At 46.3% G+C, this 26,050-nt stretch overlaps 1 protein-coding gene across 4 annotated transcripts in view; it reads left to right on the top strand.

Annotated features, from left to right (window-relative positions):
- LOC134902689 (small conductance calcium-activated potassium channel protein 2-like) overlaps positions 1 to 25,579 on the top strand; it is a 253,127-nt gene extending 227,548 nt beyond the window's left edge. For all 4 annotated transcript variants that reach the window (XM_063914408.1, XM_063914409.1, XM_063914407.1 and 1 more), the window contains one exon: positions 23,622 to 25,579. In XM_063914408.1, the coding sequence (XP_063770478.1) occupies positions 23,622 to 23,906 (285 nt within the window). In that variant the 3' untranslated portion in view covers positions 23,907 to 25,579. The remainder of the gene's footprint in view (positions 1 to 23,621) is intronic.
- The last annotated feature ends 471 nt before the right edge of the window (positions 25,580 to 26,050 follow it).

The raw sequence follows: 26,050 nt of genomic DNA, 5'->3' as shown, positions 1-26,050 counted from the left end.
ACATCTTCCCTTCATACTGCCATTCGATTATAGCAACATGCAGTGAAATGTAATAGTGTCCGAGTTTGCGGAGGTCCGGAATTTCAGCCGAGATTGCCCCATATTTTTAAAGCAGCAATCATTTACCAGGCAAAACCAAGTTGGCAGTCTCGGCTGAAATCCTGGACCTCCGCAAACTCGGACCCTATTACATTTCCCCAATAATTTGTATTAGGAACATTGTAGTTGCACATAGAGCTGAACATACATCATTTTTTTCTGCTAATAGATATATATCTGCCCCAAAAATACATATGTATATATATGGTGATGGTGATTTCACGTCTGAGGTCCGGCGTCTCGCGTCTGAGCGCCGTGACGTCATCATGAGTGCGCCGGGTGCGTAGCCCCGCCGCGGCGTCCTCGTGTTACACAGGGTGATGCCTATTTAAGGTAAGATGTTTGTGTGTTCTTTTGTTTACCTGACGAAAATGCCACAAAAATAAAGGGCATTGAAACGTTGTAATCTATGAATAACGTGAGTTCAAATCATTGGAGTGCCGCACCTTCTGTTCTAGCTGACTATCTCCTTGTGAGGGCACCCAGTGTGGTAACTATATAAGTGGCTGTGCCGGACCCTTGCCGATTTTCTACATACACACATATATATATATATATATATATATATATATATAGACAAATATAAAACCACAGCACTCGCCGCCCCAGAAGCGGGGTGCAATGTCTGCACTCACCACTCATAGGGTGGGGTGCATGCAGCCCATGGCCACCTACTTAAATATATACAAACAGAAAACTCAGCACTCACCATAGCAAGCTCACTTATCCTCACAACATCAATAAATAAGTGATGGGGGTTTAGTTAGTGAATTGGCCAATGCACGGAATTGGCGATCGGTTTGCAGGCTTCCGTGCATTGGCCAATTCACTAACTAAACCCTCATCATTTATTTATTGATGTTGTGAGGATAATACCCCTTTCCCACTAGCTCTAAAAACACAGGTAAATGCGCGGGGGCACGCATTTACCCGTATTTTTTTCTAGTGGAAACGCCCCCCCACCCCCTGCAAATTCCCGGATCAAGTGATCCGGGAATCCTACCCGGGTAGCTTACCGGGTTGAACACGAGTTCAACCCGGTAAGCTGTGCAGTGTAAATGGAAGCTGTAAATGGAAGCTGTGTCGATGCGAGATCATGTGATCTCCCAGCACCGCCCCTGCCGCGTCACCAGCAGCGTCACCAACTCGGCAATATGCTGAGTTGGTGAGCGCAGTGTAGAAGGGGGCTCTAGCATGGGTCGCAGCCGTGTCAGGCTCCCGGCTGCGACCCGTGCTAGATAGTGGAAAAGGGGTATAAGTGAGCTTGCTTTGGTGAGTGCTGAATTTTCTGTTTGTATGCGTATATATATATATATATACCGTATTTGCCGGCGTATAAGACGACTGGGCGTATAAGACGACCCCCAACATTTCCACTCAAAATATAGAGTTTGTTATATACTCGCCGTATAAGACTACCCCCTTCCACACACCAAATAAAACGTAAAAGAACATCAGATTTGTGACATACTGTATATTATGACCTGATAAGAGATTTGGATAGGGAGTATTTATCAAGGTATGCATAAGAAGGGGGGAGGGGGCGAGGAGAAAGTTGTAAAACGTATAAAAGTTTACCCCTGTGTGCATTTAGTGTTACCGGTTTCACATGAGTGCCATTAGTATTAGTATTAGTGCCATTACAGTACCTGTCATTGTCACCATTGTACGGCCACAACGCGACTGCAGCGCCTCCGGCCAGTCCCTGCATCTCCCTGTAATTGGCACTAGTGACCCGCCGCGGCCGCACTGGATATCGCGCGATACTGGATGGTGAGTGGGCATCGGGAGGCCACTATGGGCACCGGGCGAGTATCGAAAGGCCACTATGGCAGCTATGTCTATCCCAACTGAAGTGCACCCGGCGTATAAGACGACCCCCCCACTTGGAGGCATGTTTTTCAGGGCAAAAAAGTAGTCTTATACGCCAGCAAATACTGTATATATATATATATAGTATATACTGTATTTTGTGTATTGATAATCCACTCTCCTGTAGAGGCGAAGCGAGGGCAGGTAAGTGTGTTTTCTTGCAGGTATACTGAATGGCTGGTGCAATGATAAACAGCAATAATAATGACTGTCAGAAGGACTATTTAGCCTTTTAAAATCATTAACATTGCAGGTGTATTGTAAAAAGCCATACCCCTTTCATACATAAAACCCCGGCTTCAATCCATCTTGGACCCAGGGCACAGAGCACCGGTTGAAGCCTGGGTTACCACTTTAACATATGGGTGATGATCCGGGCATGACCGTTCACACTGGACCCAGGTCTTCCAGCTTTCTCCAGCACTACTGTCTCCGGCCAATTAATTTATCTTTTAGGCGTAACGCAGGTCATCAAGACCTGGTTGCACCTTTCAGACATAAGACACAATTTGTACTGGGTGAGCTGGATGTATCTTGAGGTGTATTCAGCCTAACATTTCTTGCTTGTATCTTCTCCTATGCACGATGTGCCATACAGTGCCTCCATGGTTATGCAGTGGAGTGTGTTTGCAAAACACAGTGTACAGGTTGAGTATCCCATATCCAAAATGCTTGGGACCAGAAGTATTTTGGATATTGGATTTTTCCGTATTTTGGAATAATTGCATACCATAATGAGATATCATGCTGATGGGACCCAAGTCAAAGCACAGAATGCATTTATGTTTCATATACACCTTATACACACAGCCTGAAGGTCATTTTAGCCAATATTTTTAATAACTTTGTGCATTAAACAAAGTGTGTGTACATTCACACAGTTCATTTATGTTTCATATACAACTTATACACACAGCCTGAAGGTCAATTAATACCTTTTTTTTTAAATAACTTTGTGTATTAAATAAAGTTTGTGTACATTGAGCCATCAGAAAACAAAGGTTTCACTATCTCAGTCTCACTCGAAAAAGTCTGTATTTTGGAATAATCCGTATTTCGGAATATTTGGATATGGGATACTCAACCTGTATTATCCAGAATGCCGTATTACATGTTACTGTATATGCCACAATACTGCTGATTTCTCAGATTACTTTAAAAGCCATACTCTATGTTATATAGAGACTATGGGCCTGACTCAGAGATGTACGCCATGCTGTCTTTGTATGCAGGGACTGTCTGAAAATATGCAAATGTCGCAGCCTCCATGATTTGTATTGATACTCCTCCTGTAGGTATCTCTGAGCCACCTCTTGCACATTAAGGCACAACCATAAGACACACATTGGCTTTTGAGTCACCCTTCCCCCAATACCGCCTACAAAGGGTCCCTTGCTGTCACTCAGGGGGTCATTCCGAGTTGATCGCTCGCTAGCAACTTTTGCAGCGCTATGATCAGATAGTCGCCGCCTATGGGGGAGAGTATTTTCGCTTTGCAAGTGTGGGAACGCTTTTGCAGCTGACGGCACAAAAAAGTTTTTTGCAGTTTCTGAGTAGCTCTGAACATACTCAGCCGCTGCGATCACTTCAGTCTTTTTGGTCCCGGAATTGACGTCAGACACCCGCCCTGCAAATGCTTGGACACGCGTTTGACACCCATAAATGCCCTCTTTCTGTCAGTCTTCTTGCAATCGGCTGTGCGAATGGATTCTTCGTTAAATCCATCACCTAGCACCGATCCTCTTTGTACCCGTACGACGCGCCTGCCATTGCGGTGCATACGCATGCGCAGTTTTGCAGAGATTTAACCTGATCGCAGCGCTGCAAAAATTTGCTAGCGAGCGATCAACTCGGAATGACCCCCTCAATTCAAGTATACATCCTGCGACTGCTGTCACAAGACAATCGCGGCACATTCGCAGCGCAACTCAGACGCATGCACAGTGGCAAAACATCGCTCCACTGCGTACAACATCAGTGAATCAAGCCCTATCAATGAGGGGCCAAAACAAATGGTATTAAAAGACAGTACTTTTTAAAAAGCTATTACCAATACGCCGTTCCTCAAATCTACCTCTCTGCCTGGTTCCCCTGAGGAAACTAGCCCCTTAAAAAAGATAACTCAATAGGAATTATTCAGATGTGGTTGGAGTGGCGCCCTGATACCAATATCGGTACTTTGCATGTGCGCAGGACCCATTCTACACATGTGCAAACAGGTCCTGTGACGCTGCAAAGCAGCATACTGTCAGTGATTGACAGTCTGCTGCCATCTGGGGGGCGGGGAGGGGGAGGTGACTGCCTCCGTTTGTGAAATCGGAGGTGTGTCGCCGCCGTTTAGGGGGTGGAAAGACGCCAGGGATCTTGCATGGAGATTTCCTGGCCTCTGCGACAGGCGGCTTGAGCTGCACCATGAGTAAGGGATATATTTACTAAAGTGCGGGTTTATAGAAGTGGAGATATTGCTCATTGCAACCAATCAGAATCTAGCTATTATCTTCTAGAAGGTGCTTGACAAATTATAAGTAGAACCGATTGGTTGCTATGGGCAACATCTTCACTTCTATAAACCCACACTTTGGCAAATATAACCCTAAAAACCTTTCTGTAACATCCTTGGGGATATTGGGATGGTCTTAGTACCATGGGGTATAGATAGGGTCCATTAGAGCCATGGCTCTTTAAAAATTCTTCAGTGTGCTGGCTCCTCCCCTCTATGCCCCTCTTGCAGACTCAGTTTAGAAACATGTGCCCAAGGAGATGGGTGCATTCTCTGGAGCTCCAGAGAGTTTTCTTCAAACTTTATGTTAGTTTATTATTTTCAGGCAGCACTGGGTGACACCAGTCTGCCTGCGTCGTGAGACTTAGGGTGGGACCGGCACAACCTCTTGAAGGGTTAATGGTCTGGATTCCCATTGACAGGACATAGCTCCTGAGGTGTTGTTTCACATATGTGCACGCACTCCAACAATATGCCGCCACCCCTAACAGAGCTGAAGACACTAGAGTGGTGAGTACTAAACCGGGGTCCCGGTTAGTGGGTCCCCTGTTCAACTGGCAGCATAAGGGCGCTGCGTGGGCTGCGCTGCCCGCTGCAGGCACCCACACTGGCACTATCATAGAAAAGGGGTTTTAACCCTGTTTTCTACACTTTAGAGACATTTGCCAGTATAAAAATGATAGGGAACATGCATGCCATTAAGGGGGTGGGGCTTCCAGGAGAGCGGGACCAGCAGCTCTAGTTGCCATTTCCTACTGCATCAGACTCAAGGCTGCATGCAGGGAAGCGCTGCTCCTCCAAGGACCCTCCACTGCGCCTGCAATTATTACCAAGGGGGTTTGTAGAAGGGGGGGGGGGGGGGACGATTTATATGTAATACAGCTATTATACCTTATATAAGGTTATAGCTACTGGCCGGCAAAACACTGCTTTAGCTTAGTGGCAGAGTTTGCTGGCTTCTCCTCTCTGTCTCAATCCTTGCAGAGCTGTCTGAGTAACTGTGTTATATGCTGTATGCTCTGCTGTTCAGTATGTCTGGGAAAAAGGTTACGTCAGTCCTGTAATACAAAGTTTTCTTCTGCCCCAGGGGGGTCTCTCTTGTGTACTCAGTGCAGTCTTCCTTCTCAGGGTAACAGTTCTCAGGAGCCAGCCTGGCTGGACTCTATTAAGGGAATGATTACTGACATCACCACTGAACTGGCTACGGCTAAGCATGAAAGGCAGGTGTTTACGAAATCTATGGATGATTTTCTAGTTCACACTGCAGACCTCAGACCTGCTTTCCAACCTCCCCTTCCAGTTTCACAGAAACGCACACTGCCCCATGTGCTCCGGTCTGACTCTGATAATGACATGGCAGATTTGGAATAGGGAGAAGTTGAGGGATAAAGCAGAGAGTGCTCTGTCTTAGGGAGTGGAAGCTCTGGTTTATTCTATTAGAGAGTTCCTAAATATTCCTGAAAAGGAAACCCCTAAAAGGTTATTGACTTCTTTCCCATTTCCCTCTGATGATAGGAAGGTGTGGGAGACTCCTCCCACAGTGGATACTTCAGTGTCCAGGCTGTCACGAAAGATTGTGCTGCCGGTACCTGGTGCTATCTCCTTAAAGGACCCTGCAGATTGCAAGATCAAAACTACCCTCAAATCCATTTACACAGCAGTGGGGGTCGCCCAGGGACCAACAATTGCTTGTGGTTGGATCACAAGGACCAATGTTAAATGGACTGATAATGTCATAGGGGGTTTTGACACTATGCCTCAGGATGAGCTTCTAACACTCCTGCATCATATTCAGGATTCAGCTAACTTCATGAGTGGGGCTATAAAGGAGATCGGCAATATCAATTCATGCTCTACGGCTATGGCTGTGTTGGCACGCAGGGCTCTGTGACTGCGACAGTGGACAGCGGACGCTGATTCCAAGAAGGGCGTTGAAAATGTCCCCTTTAAAGGGGGAAGCTTTGTTTGGTGAGGAACTAAACAAGTGGATTTCACAAGCTACTGCCGATAAGTTCACTAATCTGCCATCTGCGGCTCCTCCTGCTAGGCATGCTTATCCAGACCCCTCTCTCCAGTCCTTTCGTTTGGCCAGATTCAGGGGCAGAGTCAGAGGTGCTTCTAACGCTGCCCAAGGTAATCGAGGTAAAACACGCAGACCAGCGGTCTCTGGTTCCCTGGAACAGGGTTCAGGCTCTACCTCTGCCAAGCCCTCAGCGTGGTAATTGGTCCCGGCATCAAGGGGAATTTCAGGTGGGTGCTCACCTCAAGTATATCAGCCATATTTGGTCAGAATCCTGCCGGGATCCTTGGGTGAGAAACCTAATCTCCCAGGGATACCAGTTGGAGTTTCAAGAGCTCCCTCCTCACAGATTCTTCAAATCAGTCTTGCCAGCTTCACCTGCATCACGAGTTGCCTTGCTGCAGGCCGTCCAACGGCTGCAACAAACAGGGGTTATTGATCCAGTCTCCCCTCTACAAGAGCTTCTATTCCAGCCTGTTCGTGGTACCGAAACTGGATGGTTCGATCCAACCTATTCTGAACCTCAAGTCTCTGAACCCTTACCTACAGGTATTCAAGTTCAAGATGGAATCCCTGAGAGCAGTGATCTCAGGCCTGGAAGAAGGGGAATTCCTGGAATCCTTGATATCAAGGACGCATACCTTCACATCCCGATATGGCCACCTCATCAGGCTTACCTCAGGTTTGCACTGCAGGAAACTCACTTCCAGTTTCGGGCCTTGCCCTTTGGCCTCTCCACGGCACCACGGTGTTCTCAAAGGTGATGGCGGAGATGATGCTACAACTCTGCGTGATGGGTGTGAACATCGTTCCATATTTGGACGATCTTCTCATAAAAGCGGTATCCGAGGCTCGGTTGTTGGAAAACATCACCCTACTACACGGCTACTGATGGATCACAGGTGGATTCTCAATCTAATGAAAGCGCACCTGGAACCATCGCAGAAGCTTCAGTTCTTGGGGATGATTCTGGACATAGTGTCTTAGAAGGTGTTCCTTCCTATGGACAAGGCATTGACTGTTCAGTTGATGGTGCGCTCTGTTCTGAAACCTAGAAAAATCTTGGTGCATCTCTGCATACGCTTGCTTGGTAAGATGGTAGCCTCTTATGAGGCAATTCAGTACAGAAGGTGAAAGGTTCCATGCCCGTCCGTTCCAGCGGGACCTGCTGGACAAATGGTCAGGGTCACACTTGCACATGCACCAGAGGATATCCCTTTCACCAAAGGCACGGATTTCCCTTTTATGTTGGTTGCAGACCTCCCACCTAGTGGAGGGTCGACATTTTGGAATTCAGACCTGGATTCTCTTAACAGCAGTTGCGAGCCTCTGCGGTTGGGGTGATGTAACCCAGGGGGCTCAGTTTCAAGGATGGTGGTCACCTCAGGAGGCCTCTCTTCCAATAAACATTCTGGAACTCAGAGCGATTTAAAATGCCTTTCTACAAGCCGCTTCTCTCCTCCAACATCGGGTAATACAGGTAAAGTCGGACAACGCCAAGGCGGTGGCATACATAAACAAAACAGAACAAGAAGCAAGGCTGCAATGCGGGAGGTGTCCAGGATACTCCTCTGATCAGAACGCAATGCCAGGGCCTTGTCGGCCATCGTCATTCCAGGAGTGGACAACTGGGAAGCAGACTTCCTCAGCAGACACGATCTGCACACGGGAAAGTGGGGCCTTCACCCGCAGGTGTTCCAAAAGTTGGTTCAACGGTGGGGCTGCCACCTCATCGACATGATGGCTTCTCATCTCAACAAGAAGCTGTGGCACTACTGCTCCAGGACGAGGGATCCACAGGCTGCTGTGGTGGACGCTCTGACGGCACTGTGGATTTACCAGTTTGTCTATCTATTCCCTCCGATTCCTCTCATTCCCAGGGTCCTAAAGAGACTGAAAATGGAAAGCGTTCAGGCAATTCTGATTGCCCTGGATTGGCCTCGCCAGGCCTGGTATGCGGACCTCCTGGCCATGTGCCTCGAAGAGCCCTGGCCTCTGCCGCTTCAAAAGGATCTTCTTCTGCAAGGACCGTTCGTCTATCTAGACTTACCACGGCTATGTTTGACGGCATGGCGATTGAAAGGGAGATATTAGCTCGAAAATGGCTTCCCTCCAAAAGTTATCTCTACTATGGTCCAGTCTCGTATTTGGAAGAAGTATGTTTCCTGGTGTGAAGGTCGCCAGTACTCCACTGTAGATTTTCATCTGGGTAAGTTCTTGCTCTTCCTGCAAGCAGGTGTGGCTATGGGCCTTCGTTTAGGCTCCATTAAGGTTCAGATCTTGTAGGTGTCCTTCGTATTCAACCGCCCTTTGTACCTCCCACGGCACCGATCTCAATTCGGTCCTGAACTTTCTGCAATCAGAGTGGTTTGAACCTTTGCACCGGGTGGACTTGAAATATATGACTTGGAAGACTGTCATGTTATTGGCTTTGGCCTCAGCGAGGCATGTCTCGGAATTGGGGGCCTTATCCTGTAAGAGCCCTTACCTGGTGTTTCATGAGGATAGAGCGGGGCTCAGGACTCGGACGCAGTTTCTGCCTAAGGTGGTGTCGGCATTTCACATCAACTAGCCGATAGTGGTTCCTGTATTGTCTGACACGTCAGTTTCTTCAAAATCTTTGGACATTGTTCGAGTTTTGAAGATTTATGTCAAGAGAACAGCTCGTCACCGGAAATCTGATTCCCTTTTTGTTCTCTATGACGCTACGAAGATTGGATGTCCTGCTTCAAATCAGTCTATTGCTCGTTGGATCCGGATGACAATCCAACAGGCTTACTCTTCGGCAACCTTGCTGCTGCTAAGTTCTATCCAGGCCCACTCCACAAGGTCGGTGGGTTCCTCCTGGGCGGCTGCCCGTGGTGTTTCGGCTTTGCAGTTATGCCGAGCAGCTACTTGATCTGGTTCGAACACATTTGTAAAGTTTTACAAGTTCGATACCTTAGCGACAGAGGACCTTCAGTTTGGTCGCTCGGTTTTGCAGGGATCTCAGCACTCTCCCACCTGGTCTGGGAGCTTTGGGACATACCCATGGTACTAAGACCATCCCAGTAACGCCGAGCTGCAAAAAATCCCTTAGTTAGTGGACAGCTGAAAATCCGTTCACACCACACTCACCATCGAATGTTTTTACCACTGTGTGCAGTCTGTGCACAGCCCAGGACTTACTCCTACATGCCCTCATTCCGAGTTGATCGCTCGCTAGCTGCTTTTAGCAGCCATGCAAACGCTAAGCCGCCGCCCTCTGGGAGTGTATCTTAGCTTAGCAGACGTGTGAACGAAAGGATCGCAGCATTGCTACAAAAAAAAGATTGTGCAGTTTCAGAGTAGCTCGAGACTTACTCCTAGCTAGCGATCACTTCAGACTGTTTAGTTCCTGTTTTGACGTCACGAACACGCCCTGCGTTCGGCCAGCCACACCTACGTTTCCCCAGCCACTCCTGCGTTTTTATTCGACACGCCTGCATTTTTACACACACTCCCTGAAAACGGTCAGTTACCACCCAGAAACACCCACTTTCTGTCAATCACTCTGCGACCAGCAGTGCGACTGAAAAGCGTCGTTAGACCTTGTGTGAAGCATCGGCTTTTGAGAAAGTACGTCACGCGTGCGCACTGCGCCCCATTCTCATGCGCAGAAGTGCTGCTTTTTTACCTAATTGTGGCGCTGCGAACGAAAGCAGGTAGCGATCAACTCAGAATGAAGGTCACAGTGCGATGAGAACAGGCTGATCGGGTCCGGAGCTGGCGTCACATACACTCCCTGAAAACGCTTGGGAACGCCTGCGTTTTCCCTGACACTCCCAGAAAACGGTCGGTTACCACCCACAAACGGCCTCCTCCTGTCAATCAGAATGTGAATGGCTGTGCGACTGAAATTTTCTCTTACGTCCTAGCAGATGCTGGGGTCCATATTAGTACCATGGGGTATAGACGGGTCCACCAGGAGCCATGGGCACTTTAAGACTTTAATAGTGTGGGCTTGCTCCTTCCTCTATGCCCCTCCTACCAGACTCAGTTTAGAAAATGTGCCCGGAGGAGCCAGTCACAGCTAGGGGAGCTCTGTAGAGCTTCTTTGTTTTTTGTTTTGTTTTTTTAAAGACTTTTTAGGTACAGGTAGGTTGCTGGCAACAGCCTCCCTGCTTCGTGGGACTTAGGGGGGGGGAGTAGTGTCCAGCCCTCTGAGGTTAATGGCCATTATCTCCGCTGACAGGTCACTGAGCTCCTGAGGGTGTTGATCGTTAGCCCCCAAGGCGACCGCTCACTCCTGCAGCATGCCGCCACCCCCTAACAGAGCCAGAAGATCGCGGTGGTGAGTGTGTCTCCAGTGACCCGACAAGCGGGGAGCCGGAGTGTATGGCAGCTACAGGGTTAGGAGCACAGTATTGACACTGCCCTCCGGAAGGCTTAGCGGTACAGATGCGCCGCTGTGAGGGGCGCCCTGGGCCAGCACGATACCCTTTCAACTGGTCAATCAGGCTATCAGGGGCTTCGGTTACACTGCTAGCACTATTACCTCAGGCCAGTATAAATATTTGAAATGTGCGGGAAGACGCGCCATGTTCAGGGGGCGGAGCTTCTCCTCAGAGTGGGCCATTTTCTCCCAGCAGATCCACACGCTGAGACGCTGACAGGGAGTGCTGACCCTCCACGACTCCAGATATCCTGTGCGGTACCAGGGGGTGGTAGAAGGGGGAGGAGGCTGTATATTAACTGTGTAATTCTATTAAGGGTACACAGTCAGCGCCAGGCAGTTATTCTATAACTGTCTACTGGGGTGCTGTGTGTGCTGGCTCCAAGCTCTGTGTTCCTCTGAAGGTACTTGGGGGGAAAACTGTGTCTGACAAGTGTGTGTGTGTGTGTGTGCGCTAATTTCTCACATAACCATGTCCAGGGACTGTGTCTTGTGCGGCAGAATATGTATCTTCTCCAGAGGAATCCATTGCATGTATGCAGGAATGTAATATTTTGTCTTAGCCTTCTGAATCCTATTGAGGGAATGATATCCCAGATTTCTACTAGAATTGCACATTATGAGACTGAACCACAGGTTTTAAAACAATCTGTGGAGGTTTTGTCTGGTTCTGTCCCCACTGCCTCAAAATCCCCTAGTGTATGCCCAAAGAAGCGTGCGCTTGCTCAGATTATGCAAGTCGACACGGACACCAACTCTGACACGGCAGACGGTGATGCAGATATGCGGGGGGGGGGGGGGGGGGGTGAGGCTTCCCTGGCAAGAGGGGTGCAACTCATGATTGAGGCTATTAGGGATGTGTTACATATTACTGACAAACCACCTGAACAGGCAGAGGAGGCTTACTTTACAGACTGTCAGAATCCATTTGGAATTCCCTCTGTAGGAACATATTCACAGGGACTGATGTTCTCGGTACAATAGCAGGTTTATTTATACAGGGTAAAGCAGTGTACAACTGTAAACAGTAAGTAAAAACCAGGAATGATTGGAGAACACAAAATGAAAGGGAGAACTGGAATTGCACTTGCAATGCTGGGAGTCTGGGAAGTACTTGGCAGTACTGGATACTTGGGAACACACTTGTGATACTGGGATTGGAAACTCAATTGTGATGCTGGGAACTGAGGGGACACAGAGACGCTGGAAACTGTGGGTACACGGGATGCCAGGAGACTGTGAGCACATAGACACACTGGAGACTGTGATTACATGAAAACGGTGTAGACTGTGGACATACCGTAGCAGGATGCACTTGAGCAGAGAATGCAGAGTTGCAGGATTGCACTGTAGAAGGTTCACAGAATAGCACTGTAGTAGAGTATGAAACGTAGCAGGATAACAGGATTGCACTGTAGCAGGATCACAGGATAGCACTGTAGTAGAGTATGCAACGTAGCAGGATAATGGGATTGCACTGTAGCAGGATCACAGGATAGCACTGTGGTAGAGTATGCAACGTAGCAGGATAACAGGATTGCACTGTAGCAGGATCACAGGATAGCACTGTGCTAGAGTATGCAATGTAGCAGGATAACAGGATTGCACTGTAGCAGAGTAGCTACACAGGATAGCTGTTGGAGCCTGGCAGTACCATAGATGATTTTAGCAGTAGAGACCAGCATAACCAGGAACAGGAACTGAGACAACCTTGACACGATGAACTGGCAACTGGGAGCCTGTGTGGCTGGCCTATATAGTGAGTTCAGGTGCTGCTCACAGCTGTTGTAACAGCTAATTACTAAGCTGCAGATACAGAGCAGAACGCTGAGCACCAGAGCAGAGGGCGCCACCCTAGGCATGGAGGAGAAACTGCATCGATTGTGACACAGACAATAAGAAAGCTTCCCTGACCTTCCCTGTGTCTAAGGAATTAAACGCGTTATTTGAAAAATCCAGAGAAAAAAATCCAGATCCCAAAGAGGGTTCTTGTGGCTTTTCCTTTCCCTGAGGATGATTGAAAAAAGTGGGAAAACCCAACTATAGTAGACGCTTCTGTATCTAGACTATCTAAAAAGATGGTTTTACCTGTCCTTGGGTCTACCGCTTTGAAATAACCGGCAGACCGCAAGATTGAAACTACGCTCAAATCCATATACACTGCTTCAGGAGTGGCGTTTAGGCCCATTATTCCCTGTGCATGGATTTCTAAAGCCATAGTAAAGTGGTCAGGCACATTACTAGAGGACTTAGATTCTATGGATAGAAGTGGCATTGAATTGTTTTTATGTAACATACAGGATTCGGCAGGTTTCATGGTGGAGGCCATGAAGGACCTGGGTAATCTGACTGCAAGGACATCGTCCATGGCTGTCTCAGCACGCAGGGGACTCTGGCTACGCCAATGGTCTGCAGACGCGGAATCCAGGAGAAGTGTGGAGAACCTACCTTTCACAGGTCTGGCTCTACTTGGGGAAACATTGGATGCGTGGATTACCACGGCAACCGCGGATAAGTCAACCTTTCTTCCCTCAGCCTCTCAGACGACGAAGAAACCTTTCTCTACGTCCTCTATGCAATCCTTTCGTTCTGCAAAAGCTGAAAAGTCCAAGACTCCTACCACTTTCTTCAGAGGTGGGCGAGCAAAATCAAAAAAATGCCACCTGCAGGTTCCCAAGACCAGAAACCTGCCTCTGTGTCCTCAAAATCCTCAGCATGACGGTGGACCTCCCTGCCTGGAGAACGGGCAGGTGGGAGCGAGGCTCAGACGCTTCAGTCACGTCTGGGTGTCGTCCGGTCTGGATCCCTGGGTACAGGATATTGTGTCCCAGGGGTACAAACTGGAGTTTCAAGAGCTCCCACCCCACAGGTTCTTGAAATCAGGCTTGCCAGCTTTGCTGACAGAAAGGGCTATCTTTCAGGAAGCCATTCAAAAATTGGAAAGGTCAGATGTAATTGTTCAATTCACCAAGGTAATGGCAGAGATGATGATTCTCCTCCGCAGGCAGGGGGTGAATATAATTCCTTATCTGGATGATCTGCTGATAAAGGCATCGTCCAGGGAGAGGTTGTTGTGGTCCATTGCGCTCACGACTCGACTGCTCAGGGAACATGGATGGATCCTGAATCTTCCCAAGTCACATTTGGAGCCGACAAGGAGATTGTTTTTCCTGGGGATGATCCTCGACACGGAAGTGCAGAGGGTATTTTTACCGGTGGAGAAAGCATTGGTGATCCAAACTATGGTCCGGGATGTCTTGAAGCCTTCCCGGGTATCGGTTCATCAGTGCATTTGCCTTCTGGGGAAGATGGTTGCCTCCTACGAGGCTCTTCAGTACGGAAGATTTCATGCACGATACTTCCAACTGGATCTCCTGGACAAGTGGTCGGGGCCTCATCTGCACATGCACCAGAGGATACGTCTGTCGCCAAAAGCCAGGATTTCACTCCTGGCTACAATTGCCTCACCTTCTAGAGGGCCGAAGGTTTGGGATTCAGAACTGGATCCTTCTAACCACGGATGCAAGTCTCAGAGGTTGGGGCACAGTCACCCAAGGGGAAACCTTCCAAGGAAGGTGGTCAAGTCTGGAATCCATTCTTCCAATCAACATTCTGGAACTTAGGGCCGTGTACAACGGTCTTCTACAAGCGGCACATCTTCTACAAGATTGGGCCATTCAGGTGCAGTCGGACAATGTAGCGACGGTGGCCTACATAAACCGACAGGGCGATACAAAGAGTAGAGCTGCAATGTCAGAGGTAAAAATAAATCCTCCTCTGGGCAGAAAGGCACGCGTTGGTGCTGTCAGCAATCTTTATTCCGGGAGAGGAAAACTGGGAAGCGGACTTCCTCAGCAGACACGATCTCCATCTAGGAGAGTGGTGCCTCCATCCAGAGGTGTTCACGGAGGTGACAAATCTTTGGGGTGTACCTCAAATAGATATGATGGCCTCCCATCTCAACAAGAAGCTTCGGAGGTACTGTTCCAGGTCAAGAGACCCACAAGCAGTGGCGGTGGATGCCCTGGTAACTCCGTGGGTGTTCCAGTCAGTGTACGTGTTTCCTCCACTTCCACTCATTCCAAGGATTCTAAAACTCGTAAAGAGAACAAGAGTTCAGGCAATCCTCATTGCTCCGGACTGGCTTGGTACGCGGATCTTCTGAACCTATTGCTGGAAGACCCGAGGCCTCTTCCTCTTTGGGAGGATCTTCTGCAATAGGGGCCGTTCACTTATCAAGACATACCACGGCTACGCTTGACGGCATGGAAGTTGAACGCCAGATATTAGCTCAGAAGGGCATTCCGAACAAGGTTATTCCTAGTCTGATACAGGCTAGGAAAGGAGTAACGTCTAAACATTACCAGCGCATTTGGAAAAAGTATGTATCTTGGTGTGAATTCAAGAAATTTCCTACGGTGGAGTTTCAACTGGGACGGTTTCTCCTCTTCCTGCAAGCAGGTGTGGATATGGGCCTGAGTTTGGCATCCATAAAGGTCCAGATTTCGGCCTTATCCATTTTCTTCCAGAAACAACTGGCTTCCCTCCCTGAGGTTCAGACTTTCTTGAAAGGGGTTCTGCACATCCACCCTCCCTTTGTGCTGCCTACGGCACCCTGAGATCTTAATGTGATGTTACAGTTCCTCCAATCGGATTGGTTCGAGCCTCTACAGAAGATTGAGATCAAGTTTCTCACATGGAAGGCTGTCACTTTGTTGGCCTTAGCTTCTGCTAGACGTGTGTCGGAGTTGGGGGCTTTGTCTTGTAAAAGCCCCTACTTAATCTTCCATGAAGATAGACCTGAGCTCCGGACACGTCAGCAGTTCCTTCCAAAGGTTGTGTCGGCTTTTCATATCAACCAACCTATTGTGGTGCCAGTTGCTACTGACTCATCAATTTCGTCAAAGTCCTTGGATGTTGTAAGGGCTCTGAAAATATATGTGAAGAGGACTGCTCGTCACATAAAATCGGACTCTCTGTTTGTCCTGTATGATCCCAAGAAAATTGGGCGTCCTGCGTCTAAGCAGACAATCTCTCGTTGGATCAGGGTCACTATCCAGCATGCCTATTCTACAGCAGGATTGCCGTGTACAAAATCTGTTAAGGCCCACTCTACTCGTAAGGTGGGTTCTTCCTGGGAGGTTGCCCAGGATGTCTCGGCTTTACAGCTTTGCCGAGTGGCTACTTGGTCAGGGTCAAACACGTTTGCTAAGTTCTACAAGTTCGATACTGTGGCCACTGAGGACCTACGGTATGGTTAGTCGGGTCTGCAGGAGCCTCCGCGCTCTCCCTCCCATTCTGGGAGCTTTGGTACATCCCCAATGGTACTAATATGGACCCCAGCATCCTCTAGGACATAAGAGAAAATAGGATTTTAATTACCTACCGGTAAATCCTTTTCTCGTAGTCCATAGAGGATGCTGGGCGCCCGCCCAGCGCTTCGTGATCCTGCAGTGGTTACTTGGTTCAGTACTGCTTTGTTCTTGGTTAAGTACTGTTTTGTTACTTGGTTAAGTATTCTTGTTCAGCGGTTGCTGAGTTTTCAAGCTGGTTAGCTTGGTTTGCCTGGTATGTGTGAGCTGGTGTGAATCTCGCCACTATCTGTGTAAAGTCCTTCTCTCGAAGTTGTCTGTCTCCTCGGGCACAGTTTCTAGACTGAGTATGGTAGGAGGGGCATAGAGGAAGGAGCCAGCCCACACTATTAAAGTCTTAAAGTGTCCATGGCTCCTGGTGGACCCGTCTATACCACATGGTACCAGTAGGTAATTAAAATCCTATTTTTGCACCTGCCTGTCACTTTCCCGCGATGCCTGTTGTTGTTTGCCGACGCGTGTGCACAATGCGGGGCATATGCATGCGCAGTCTATCGATAATCGCCCGCTGTGCGAAGATGCACAGCAGTGATCAGGCCTGAATCAGGCCCATTATCTGCAGACCCTCCAATATGATCCTTCCATGAGGTACACAATGCTCTGTTCCTGGGCTTCCCTCTTAATTATGATTGCAGTCAGTTTTGAAACGCTTTTCTCACAAATTAGTCAGTTCAACACGGGTGACTACAATGAGAAATTAAGTGAGAAGTCTAGGTGCGGGGCATTTTGTACCTGGAGGAAAGGTTCATGTTGGAGTGTCTGTATCTGTATCTTATCAGCTTTATGAATTTACACTACACCGTCAGAAAACATGCACTAAGTTAAATCAGTTGACTATCTGAAACCACTTATTTTACAGCCACTTAAAATGAGATAATGGAGTGGAAAGGGAACACTTTTAGAGGAGTTTCTTACTAATGGCAGGATCACATTCACATCCATTTTTAATCAGCAAAATACTTGAAGTGCACACTAGGTCTGAGCTGCTGGATATCAGGTCTTGTCCTATACTTCTAGTTCAAATTTTCCAACTACCAGAGTTACTACAGAGAGATGCACATTATTAGGTGACATTTTCCCCATGTCAAATAAATCTTTAAGCATTCATAAAATGCAAAAGATAATAAAGACAATTGGGTTGGCTACGGGAGATCAGCATTCAGAATGCTGGTGGTCACATGATCGACGGCGGCATCCCGACTCCTGGAATCCCTATGCTGGTAGTTAAGTATGCTAACCCTCCCTTCCCTGCAGCCTAACCCTGCCTTCTTGCGGTCTAACCCTAACCCACCCTCTGCAGCCTAACCCAACCAGCCCCCCCAAGCAGCCCAAACCTCCCCGGCATACTTACATTCAGGATGCCGGCTGTTGGGACTTCAGTGTCAGGAATCTGATGGGTGTCAGGATGTCAGCTACATCTCAGACAATCTCGTGTTTTTTTCTAGTGGGAACGGCCCCCCTGCAAATTCCCGGATCAAGTGATCGGGGAATCCTACCCGGGTAGCTTACCAGGTTGAACACGAGTTCAAGGTAAAGGATTTCACCATATATGGCGAACAAACAGGCGCTGTGATTGGGCTGGTTCTCTAAGCTGCTGTTGGAAAAGGTGATAGTTGGTCACCCTAAAAACACAAACATATAAGTATAAAGGAACCAACTTCGCTTTGATAAATAATGTCAATTTTATATTGGCTAAATAGAAAAGCTACAATACAAATACACAATAAAAAACCACAAGAGGGATCAATAACAAAATTCTAAATAAAAAGGGAAATAAATGCTGAATAAAAACAGAGCCTTATTGAGCCAATCTCTGAATCACAATTAGTCTTTCTTAGGGCAATCTGTGTGCAAAAGCCGGCATGTGCAAATTTTGCTGATTTTCCATCCCAATACGCCACTGGGTGAGCGCATGTTTGAAGAAGGATTACAATGTGCCAGTAGAGAGAGACAGATTGAAGAGGTGAGTTAGAGGTGGGCATTCAGTGAGAGAGAGGGAACAGAGAAGTTGGGAGGGAATAGGATTGAGAGTGCAGTTTGTAGGGTAAAATAAGGAGATAAGTTCAAATACTACTGGAGAGAATTTAACTGGATGGGGCCCGTATGAAAAAGTTGGAGGAACATATCTTGTATCAATTTTGTCTCTGAAGTAGGTGACAATTGTGGGCTGTAAGGGAGGAAGGTACAGGTGGGCAGGGAAGCGAATTGAAAGTGATGGGTGGATATTTAAGGAGTTGGTGAATATTTAAGGAGTGACGTATGTTTGCTTGGCAATTGAAAGGGCAGTGCTATAAGATGAAAAGATATTAATAGTGGAAGAAGTCAACATAGGAGCAAGATTTCCTTCAGTGGTGCTAAGCAGTGTGGGAGCACTTTTGTATGTGGCTTTTCTGCTTGGTGTGGCCTGGTTGAGGTTTGACTCATCAGAGACCATGTAAAGAATGTTGCCCATAGAAACCAATCAGCTTCTACCTATAATTTTATACAATATACTTGATAAATGCTATGCCAAAGATGACTGGTTGCTATGGGCAACTTCTCCACTTGTTCTCTTCTCCACCCAAATGTTGTGGTTGGAACTGCATTGTCTAGGACTGAAGTGAGTTTTGTTGTAGAAAAAGGCAGCCTGATCAGGGGCAGGATGCACTATCCCTAGTGTTCACTCTAGGATATTTTTAGGGCAGGGTGCAGGTCATTGAGGAGGGCACTATTTTATTTCGAAGGGCACATTTTTGATGACGCTTTGCGCATAAAGCATAGCGCAAATGTTTATCGTTTTTGTACATACATTTTCCCTTTAATATATCCTTTACCCATACATACATACATACATACATACATATAGGACACCCATGTAACACCCAACATCTGTACTGAGAAACATACCTTAGATGTCCAGTCTTTGTGAAAGATTGGCTGTAGCAAATACATAATAAGTAGATAATAATAAATGTCTCCTCCAGTGCTGAAGTGGTTATAATTCGTTATGCGTTATACAACAGAAAAGTTAAGCAGAGGGTTCAAATATATAGGTAAAAAAAAATGTCTGTTCTACTAGGGAAATACTGTAAGCAGTACATGCTCACTGCTTACCCTGTTCTTTCCCTCTTCATCAGAGCGCTGTGTTATGCAGGCAGCCACAGCAGTGATGTCATTTACAGTCCCTCCTCTGCCATCCAGTTCGCTAAGGATAGAAATTGTGCTCCAATTTCAAAGATGAGCAAGGAGTAGACAACTATATTGTAACATGCACTCTGACTGCTGCATTCTGTATACAAGGGGGTGATTTATGGTCCTGCAGGGTGCACTGAAAAAGGGCGGGGTGCTTTTTCACATTTGAAAAATGGGCAGGGTGCAGCACCCTGCTGAAACAGCCTAGAAGGCACACTACTATCCCCATAAATGTGGTCAAAGGTAAGGTAAGGCAGAAGGAAAGGAAAATTTTGGCAGAAACTGGAACAACCAATATGGAGAAAGCAAGAAACTATAGTAGAAGTAGAAGTCAATGTCAAGGGAATGTCCATCACAGTGCGTGGGAGATAAAGTCCAATAGTAGAAGTTGAAAGAAAGCCTTGGAGAGAGATAAAGTGGACAGAGATAAAGTACCAACCAACCAGCTCCTGACATTTCTCAAACACTGCCTGTAGCATGGCATTTAGGAGCTGGTTGGTTGGTACTGTATCTCTCTCCAAGGCTTAGTACATAAATACCCTCGTCTAGTGGCTCCCAAACGTTTTTGAGTCACGGCGCCCTAGAGTATCAGAATTTTTTTCATGGCACCCCTAGGCCAAAAGTTTCTTATTGAGAAATTTAGAAAAAAAAATGTCATTAAGTAAAATGAGCTTATATGTCATGCTTAGGTTCAGTTATGTGGTGAGGGACAGGATTCACTTCTGATTGCCCACATCATTTATTATTGGAAGACACCAGCACTGGTTTTGCCTATTAAATTGACCATAGATATTTGAATTGGTTCTTTACCGCCAATCCAAGGCACCCCTGCAAGTGTCTCGAGGTACCCCAGGGTGCCTAGGCACACAGTTTGGGAACCACTGCCCTAGTCCCATTAGGTTTGTTAATGTAAATGTTGAAATAACCTAGGATGAAAGTAGACATTTCGAAGAATAGCAAATAACCATGCAGCAAAGTTGGCAAGAAATTGAGAAACTGGACCTTGGGGGTGATAAATGAGAGAAACATAAAGGTGTAGAGAATAAAATAGATAGTGTAGACTTAAAAAGAAGACAAAGAGAGGGAGGGTCCAGGGGGATATGACTCCGAACATGCAGCTTGGAGAAAGTAAAATGCCTACCCTACCGCCTTGTCTGACACAGTGTTCCCTGGAGCAGAGAGCTGCAAGGGATGTACTGTTGCATCAGTTGAGGTTAGTTAGGTTTCTGTAAGGGTGGCAAGGTGAGGGATTTTTTAATTAAAAGATCATGGCTGATTGCGAGTTTGTTAGAAACATTTTACACATTCCAAAGTAGGACTACTTAACATCAGGGCCATTCCTTTACCCCTGACACCTAGAGAGTATCATTACAATGCTAAGTAGCACTGGGAACTTTCTTGTACCCCTAGACATTGGGTACCAGAGAAATGTTGAATGCAAGAACTTGTAGTAGTACCAATGGCTACACGCACAGACAGCCCATGTGTTACTGCAGTCTGTAGAACTACCAGCGCCAACATGCACATGAGCATGAGTGCTTGCTTTCACTTGTAGAGCCATAAGTGTGCACTACAAAAGGTTGCCCCCTTGCTAAATGAATCCCTCAGTTATAAAAATTATACTTGTGTAGTGTCCTGTTATAAAAATAATAATGAATAGTAGTGCCACTGTTATAAAAAAAAATACATAGAGCAAATAACAAGAATATTCCAGGCAACATTTGATTGTAAAATATAGGGCAGTAATCATTTTATTATTAGTGCAGCAATATTTATTATTTTTATAACGGGGCACAACTGGAATATTTTTGTAATGTGAGGACACTCCAACTATTATTTTTATAATAGGCACTACAAGTGATAATATGCTCTGGAGCCCATGTGTATACTTAGGCATAACAAACTGGAAGATGTAGTGCCACAAGTGCTTGGACAATGGGGGTCATTCCGAGTTGATCGCACGTAGCAATTTGTTGCTGCCCGTGCGATCAACTAGACGCCGCCTATGGGGGAGTGTATTTCTGCATAGCAGGGCTGCGAACACTTGTGCAGCCCTGCTATGCTAAAAAAAGTTTTGTGAAAAAGAAGACCAGGGTAAGATCGATCCAGTGTTGCAGGTCCCGGAATTGACGTCACACATCCGCCCTCCAAACGCCTGGACACGCCTGCGTTGGACTCACCACTCCTCGAAAACGGTGAGTGCCGCCCGGTTCCACCTTCCTCCTGTCAATCTTCTTGTGGCGACCGCTTTCTTTGTTCGTGACGTCGGCTGTCGCTGGGCAACGACACGCCTTCGCAATGCGCCCACTGCGCATGCGCAGTTCCGACCCGATCGCAGGGCTGTGAGGAAGTGCAGCGTGCGATCGGGTCGGAATGATCCCCAATGGGCCTAATTCAGAGTTGATCGCAGCAACATAATTGTTAGCAGTTGGGCAAAACCATGTTGCACTGCAGGGGGGGCAGATATAACATGTGCAGAGAGAGTTAGATTTGGGTGGGGTGTGTTCAAACTGAAATCTAAATTGCAGTGTAAAAATAAAGCAGCCAATATTTACCCTGCACAGAAACAATATAACCCACCCAAATCTAATTCTCTCTGCACATGTTATATCTGACACACCTGCAGTGTACATGGTTTTGCCCAACTGCTAAAAAATTTGCTGCTGCGATCAACTCTGAATTACCCCCAATATTACCTGGATCTGGAGACCGGGTGATTTTTATTTTTTTAATTGTGCTTAAGCAGACTGACACTTTGTCATTAAGCAGGCTGACACTTTGTCATTAAGCAGGCTGACACTTTCAGCTGTAGCTCACTCTCGGCATTGGCAGCTATGGGAAAAAATATGAGAGCAGATAGAAGCGCATGTGTATATTCCTACGCAAACTGTCATCTGGTGACTACCTGATTGTGTGACAGGCGAACATGTGGCCAGCCAAGGCTTCTCACGTCAGTCTGCATCAGCCATGTTCCGTGACACAGACACTCACTGTTTATTCATCTTCTTACAAAGCATGTGCTTCACCGTTCAGGCAGTACAACTTAATCACATTGAATCAATGATGAAAAAAATACAATTAGGGGAGCAATAATTTTGTGCCTAGAGGCAGATGGACCACTTAATAAATAGACAGATACCAGTATTCACTTTAGGTGTGATTAGAAGGAATCACTTCATTAAATTGGATGTACAGGCCAGTACTGACGGGAGAGATGTGTGCTGAGCGATCTCAACACAGACCGCTCAGCACACACCCCTGCTCAGCACAGCGCGATGTGCTGAGCGAGGGGGACGGACGGACAAGCCGCTCATTTCACGCAGCGGGTGAAATGAGTGACCTGCTAGATTGTGCCTGCATGCAGGCCAGTCTAGCACTGGCGATAGCAACGCACGGGGCCACGCATCGCTATTGCTGTGGGGGGTACACACAGAGAGATCAGTGCTTAACTTCTAAGCAATCTAGTCACATTGCTTAGAATTTAAGCACTGATCTCTCCGTGTGTAAGTCCTGTAAGTGCCCATCTCTAGCTGTCTTCATTTGCCTACGAACTTGCATGTATGTAATGTCCCTCTATATAACACAAAGCTCACGCATGTGCAGCACATCCCCTGGCTATATGTGTATTCTGTGGAAAAGATTTTCAATGTTGGTGCATCCCACTCTAAGGGGGTAATTCTGAGTTGATCGCAGCAGCAAGTTTGTTAGCAATTGGGCAAAACCATGTGCACTGCAGGGGGGGCAGATATAACATGTGTAGAGAGAGTTAGATTTGGGTGGGTTATTTTGTTTCTGTGCAGGGTAAATACTGGCTGCTTTATTTTTACACTGCAATTTAGATTTCAGTTTGAATACACCCCACCCAAATCTAACGCTCTCTGCACATGTTATATCTGCCCTACCTGCAGTGCACATGGTTTTGCCCAACTGCTAATAAAATTGCTGCTGCGATCAACTCAGAATTAGGCCCTAAATGTTATATTTTACAATGGGGCATATTGCGGTGACTAGATAAATATACTGGAAACAGTAGCCTTTTTAAGCCCACATGTTAAGAAAATAGTTATGCCATAGCAGTAACATATATTGCAGGTTTCCACTTGAACATTATAACATTTTAAATATTAACTTACTGTACAGAATTATTAACATAACTCTTTGACTCTCACACAGACACAGAATGTGATGTATGACCTAATGTCTGAACTTCAAGAACGTAATGATGACCTTGAGAAGAGAATTATGACCCTGGAAACCAAGATTGACTCCCTAAATGGCTCTTTACATGCTCTTCCGGGGCTAATTGCTCAGGCTCTGCTCCGAGAGCAGGGAGAACTCTTCCTCCTACGTTCCCATAGACCCTTCCCTCCATCTAACAGCTCGGACAATTCATGGAGCCCCCCAAGGAGACGTACCTCTCCTTCCACTGCCCCGCACACCTCTTCAGACAGCGGCTGAGGAGGGAAGAGGACAGGTGGAGACCAGGGTGGGAGTGGTGGAGTGAGGACTTAACAAGCTCACCTTTTATCCATAGCCACTATGTGGTTTGATTATGTCAGCTTTTTTTCTTAAAAGCCTTGGATATTTGTTAACCCCTGAGGGTTCTTTGAAAATGCTGGAGTGAAAGTTCTATCAAAAATGAAAAAATATATATCTAAAAATGTTTGTGTAAACACGCACACGAGAGTACGCGCAGTGGCGCGATTATCCCTCTCTCTGCCACAGGCTGACCCTGTGCATTGATGGGGAGTAGTCCAGTCTAGATAGGTTTCTAAATCAGTCTGCTAAAAACTGTCCCAAATTGTATTTATTTTCTTTAAAAGAGTTTTTAGGGCTGTCTGCCTTGTGTTTTCTTATTAATAAGACAAACACCTCTGTTCCTAGCCTCGCAGCTTTGAGTTTTTAAATAGTGATTGGCAGTCAGCCATATTTTTTTAAAAACCCCTGTCCAAAGAAATGAAATATTATCATAATTAATATATTTTAAAGAGCCACATATGAATGGGGTGGGACTGCATGTAACCTTTGATTGTCAGAGGGATTTGCAACATTCATTGGACAAGAAGGGGTTAAGTCGTAAGTGGGCCTTAAGTTGGTCTTCAATGTACGTGTGTGTGTGTTTACATGTATATGTATATATAAATATATCCATATATATTTATATATATAGAAGTATACAAGAGAGAAAACCTGTATTTTTTTAAACTTGCGTTACTGGAGTGGTGTAATATGTACCAGTGTTACTGCCCCACTGGGTGGCAAGAAATTTTGTAGAGGGGCCTAGGTGGATGGTGTATGAGATTGGCATCTGGTTCTTTAAAAAAAATAACTATGAGATCTATTCAGGAAGCAGTGAAAAGAGTAGGGAAATGAGCCAGTGAAGTGGAGGCATCAGCTGCTACGTATAATTTTATAGAATGCACTTGATAAATGTTACATCAAAACTGTGTGGTTGCTATGGGCAACTTTTCCACTGGCTCACTTGTCTACTCTTTCACTGCTTCATAAGTAGAGCTAATAAAGAGAGTATTAAATAGTAAAGAAATGCTGAATCACAATATACTCTACATTTATTGTATTGATTTCAAGACATTTCTATCCAAACTTTGAGGAGGAGGGCATGTGATATAATACATTAGATGCTATCAAGGTCCCCATGATGTTGGTGGCCACTAAAAAGCCAATTTGACAACCCTGTCATTAGCAACCTACAAAGTGATCTATAGACTAGAACGGGCATGTCAAACTTGTGGCTCTCCAGCTGTTGTGAACCTACAAGTCCGAGCCTACTTTACCAGCTGATCAGTGTCAAGTATGCTGAGACTTGTAGTTTCACAACAGCTAGAGGGCCACAAGATTGACATGCCTGGACTAGAACCTATTATCTCACATTGAGCGAGCTGTCCTAAGCCTTGGATGGGGGGTGCAGTGGAAAGAGATAAAGTACAAGCCAAACAGCTCCTAACTGCCATGTTACAGGGGGTGTTTTAAAATTGGCAGTTAGGAGCTGATTGGCTGGTACTTTGGGGTCTATTTACTGAACATTGGATGGAGATAAAGTGGACGGAGATAAAGTACCAGACAATCAGCTCCTAACTGTCATTTTTCAAACCCTGGGGCAGATGTATTAAGCCTGGAGAAGTGATAAAGCAGTGATAATTGCAAGGTGATAACGCACCAGCCAATCAGCTCCAATATGTAAATTTACAGTTAGGAGCTTATTGGCTGGTACGTTATCACCTTGTACTTATCACTGCTTTATCACTTCTCCAGTCTTAATACATCTGCTCCTCAGTCTGTGACTTAGCAGTTAGGAGCTGGTTGGGACTTTATCTTCGTCCACTTTAGCCAAGTCTTAGTAAATAGGCCCCTTTTATTTCTATCCACTTTATCACTCTCCAAGGCTTACCACATCTGCCTCTTGGTGAGATACACTGCTCCCTGCAGAAAATCTACAACCAAGTTCAGGATCCAGGATTACATGTCCAATCCAAGAAGTATTCCATAGCTTTATTATGCCCTAGGATCAACACATATTCAATTGTTTAAAAAGTCAGTTGGGTGTCTGTTTTTTCCTATCTAATAGACAGGTAAAAACAGAC

This window comes from Pseudophryne corroboree, chromosome 1, assembly GCF_028390025.1.
Source record: "Pseudophryne corroboree isolate aPseCor3 chromosome 1, aPseCor3.hap2, whole genome shotgun sequence".
In the NCBI taxonomy this organism is placed as follows: Eukaryota; Metazoa; Chordata; class Amphibia; order Anura; family Myobatrachidae; genus Pseudophryne; species Pseudophryne corroboree.
This window is presented reverse-complemented; position numbering and strand designations above follow the sequence as displayed.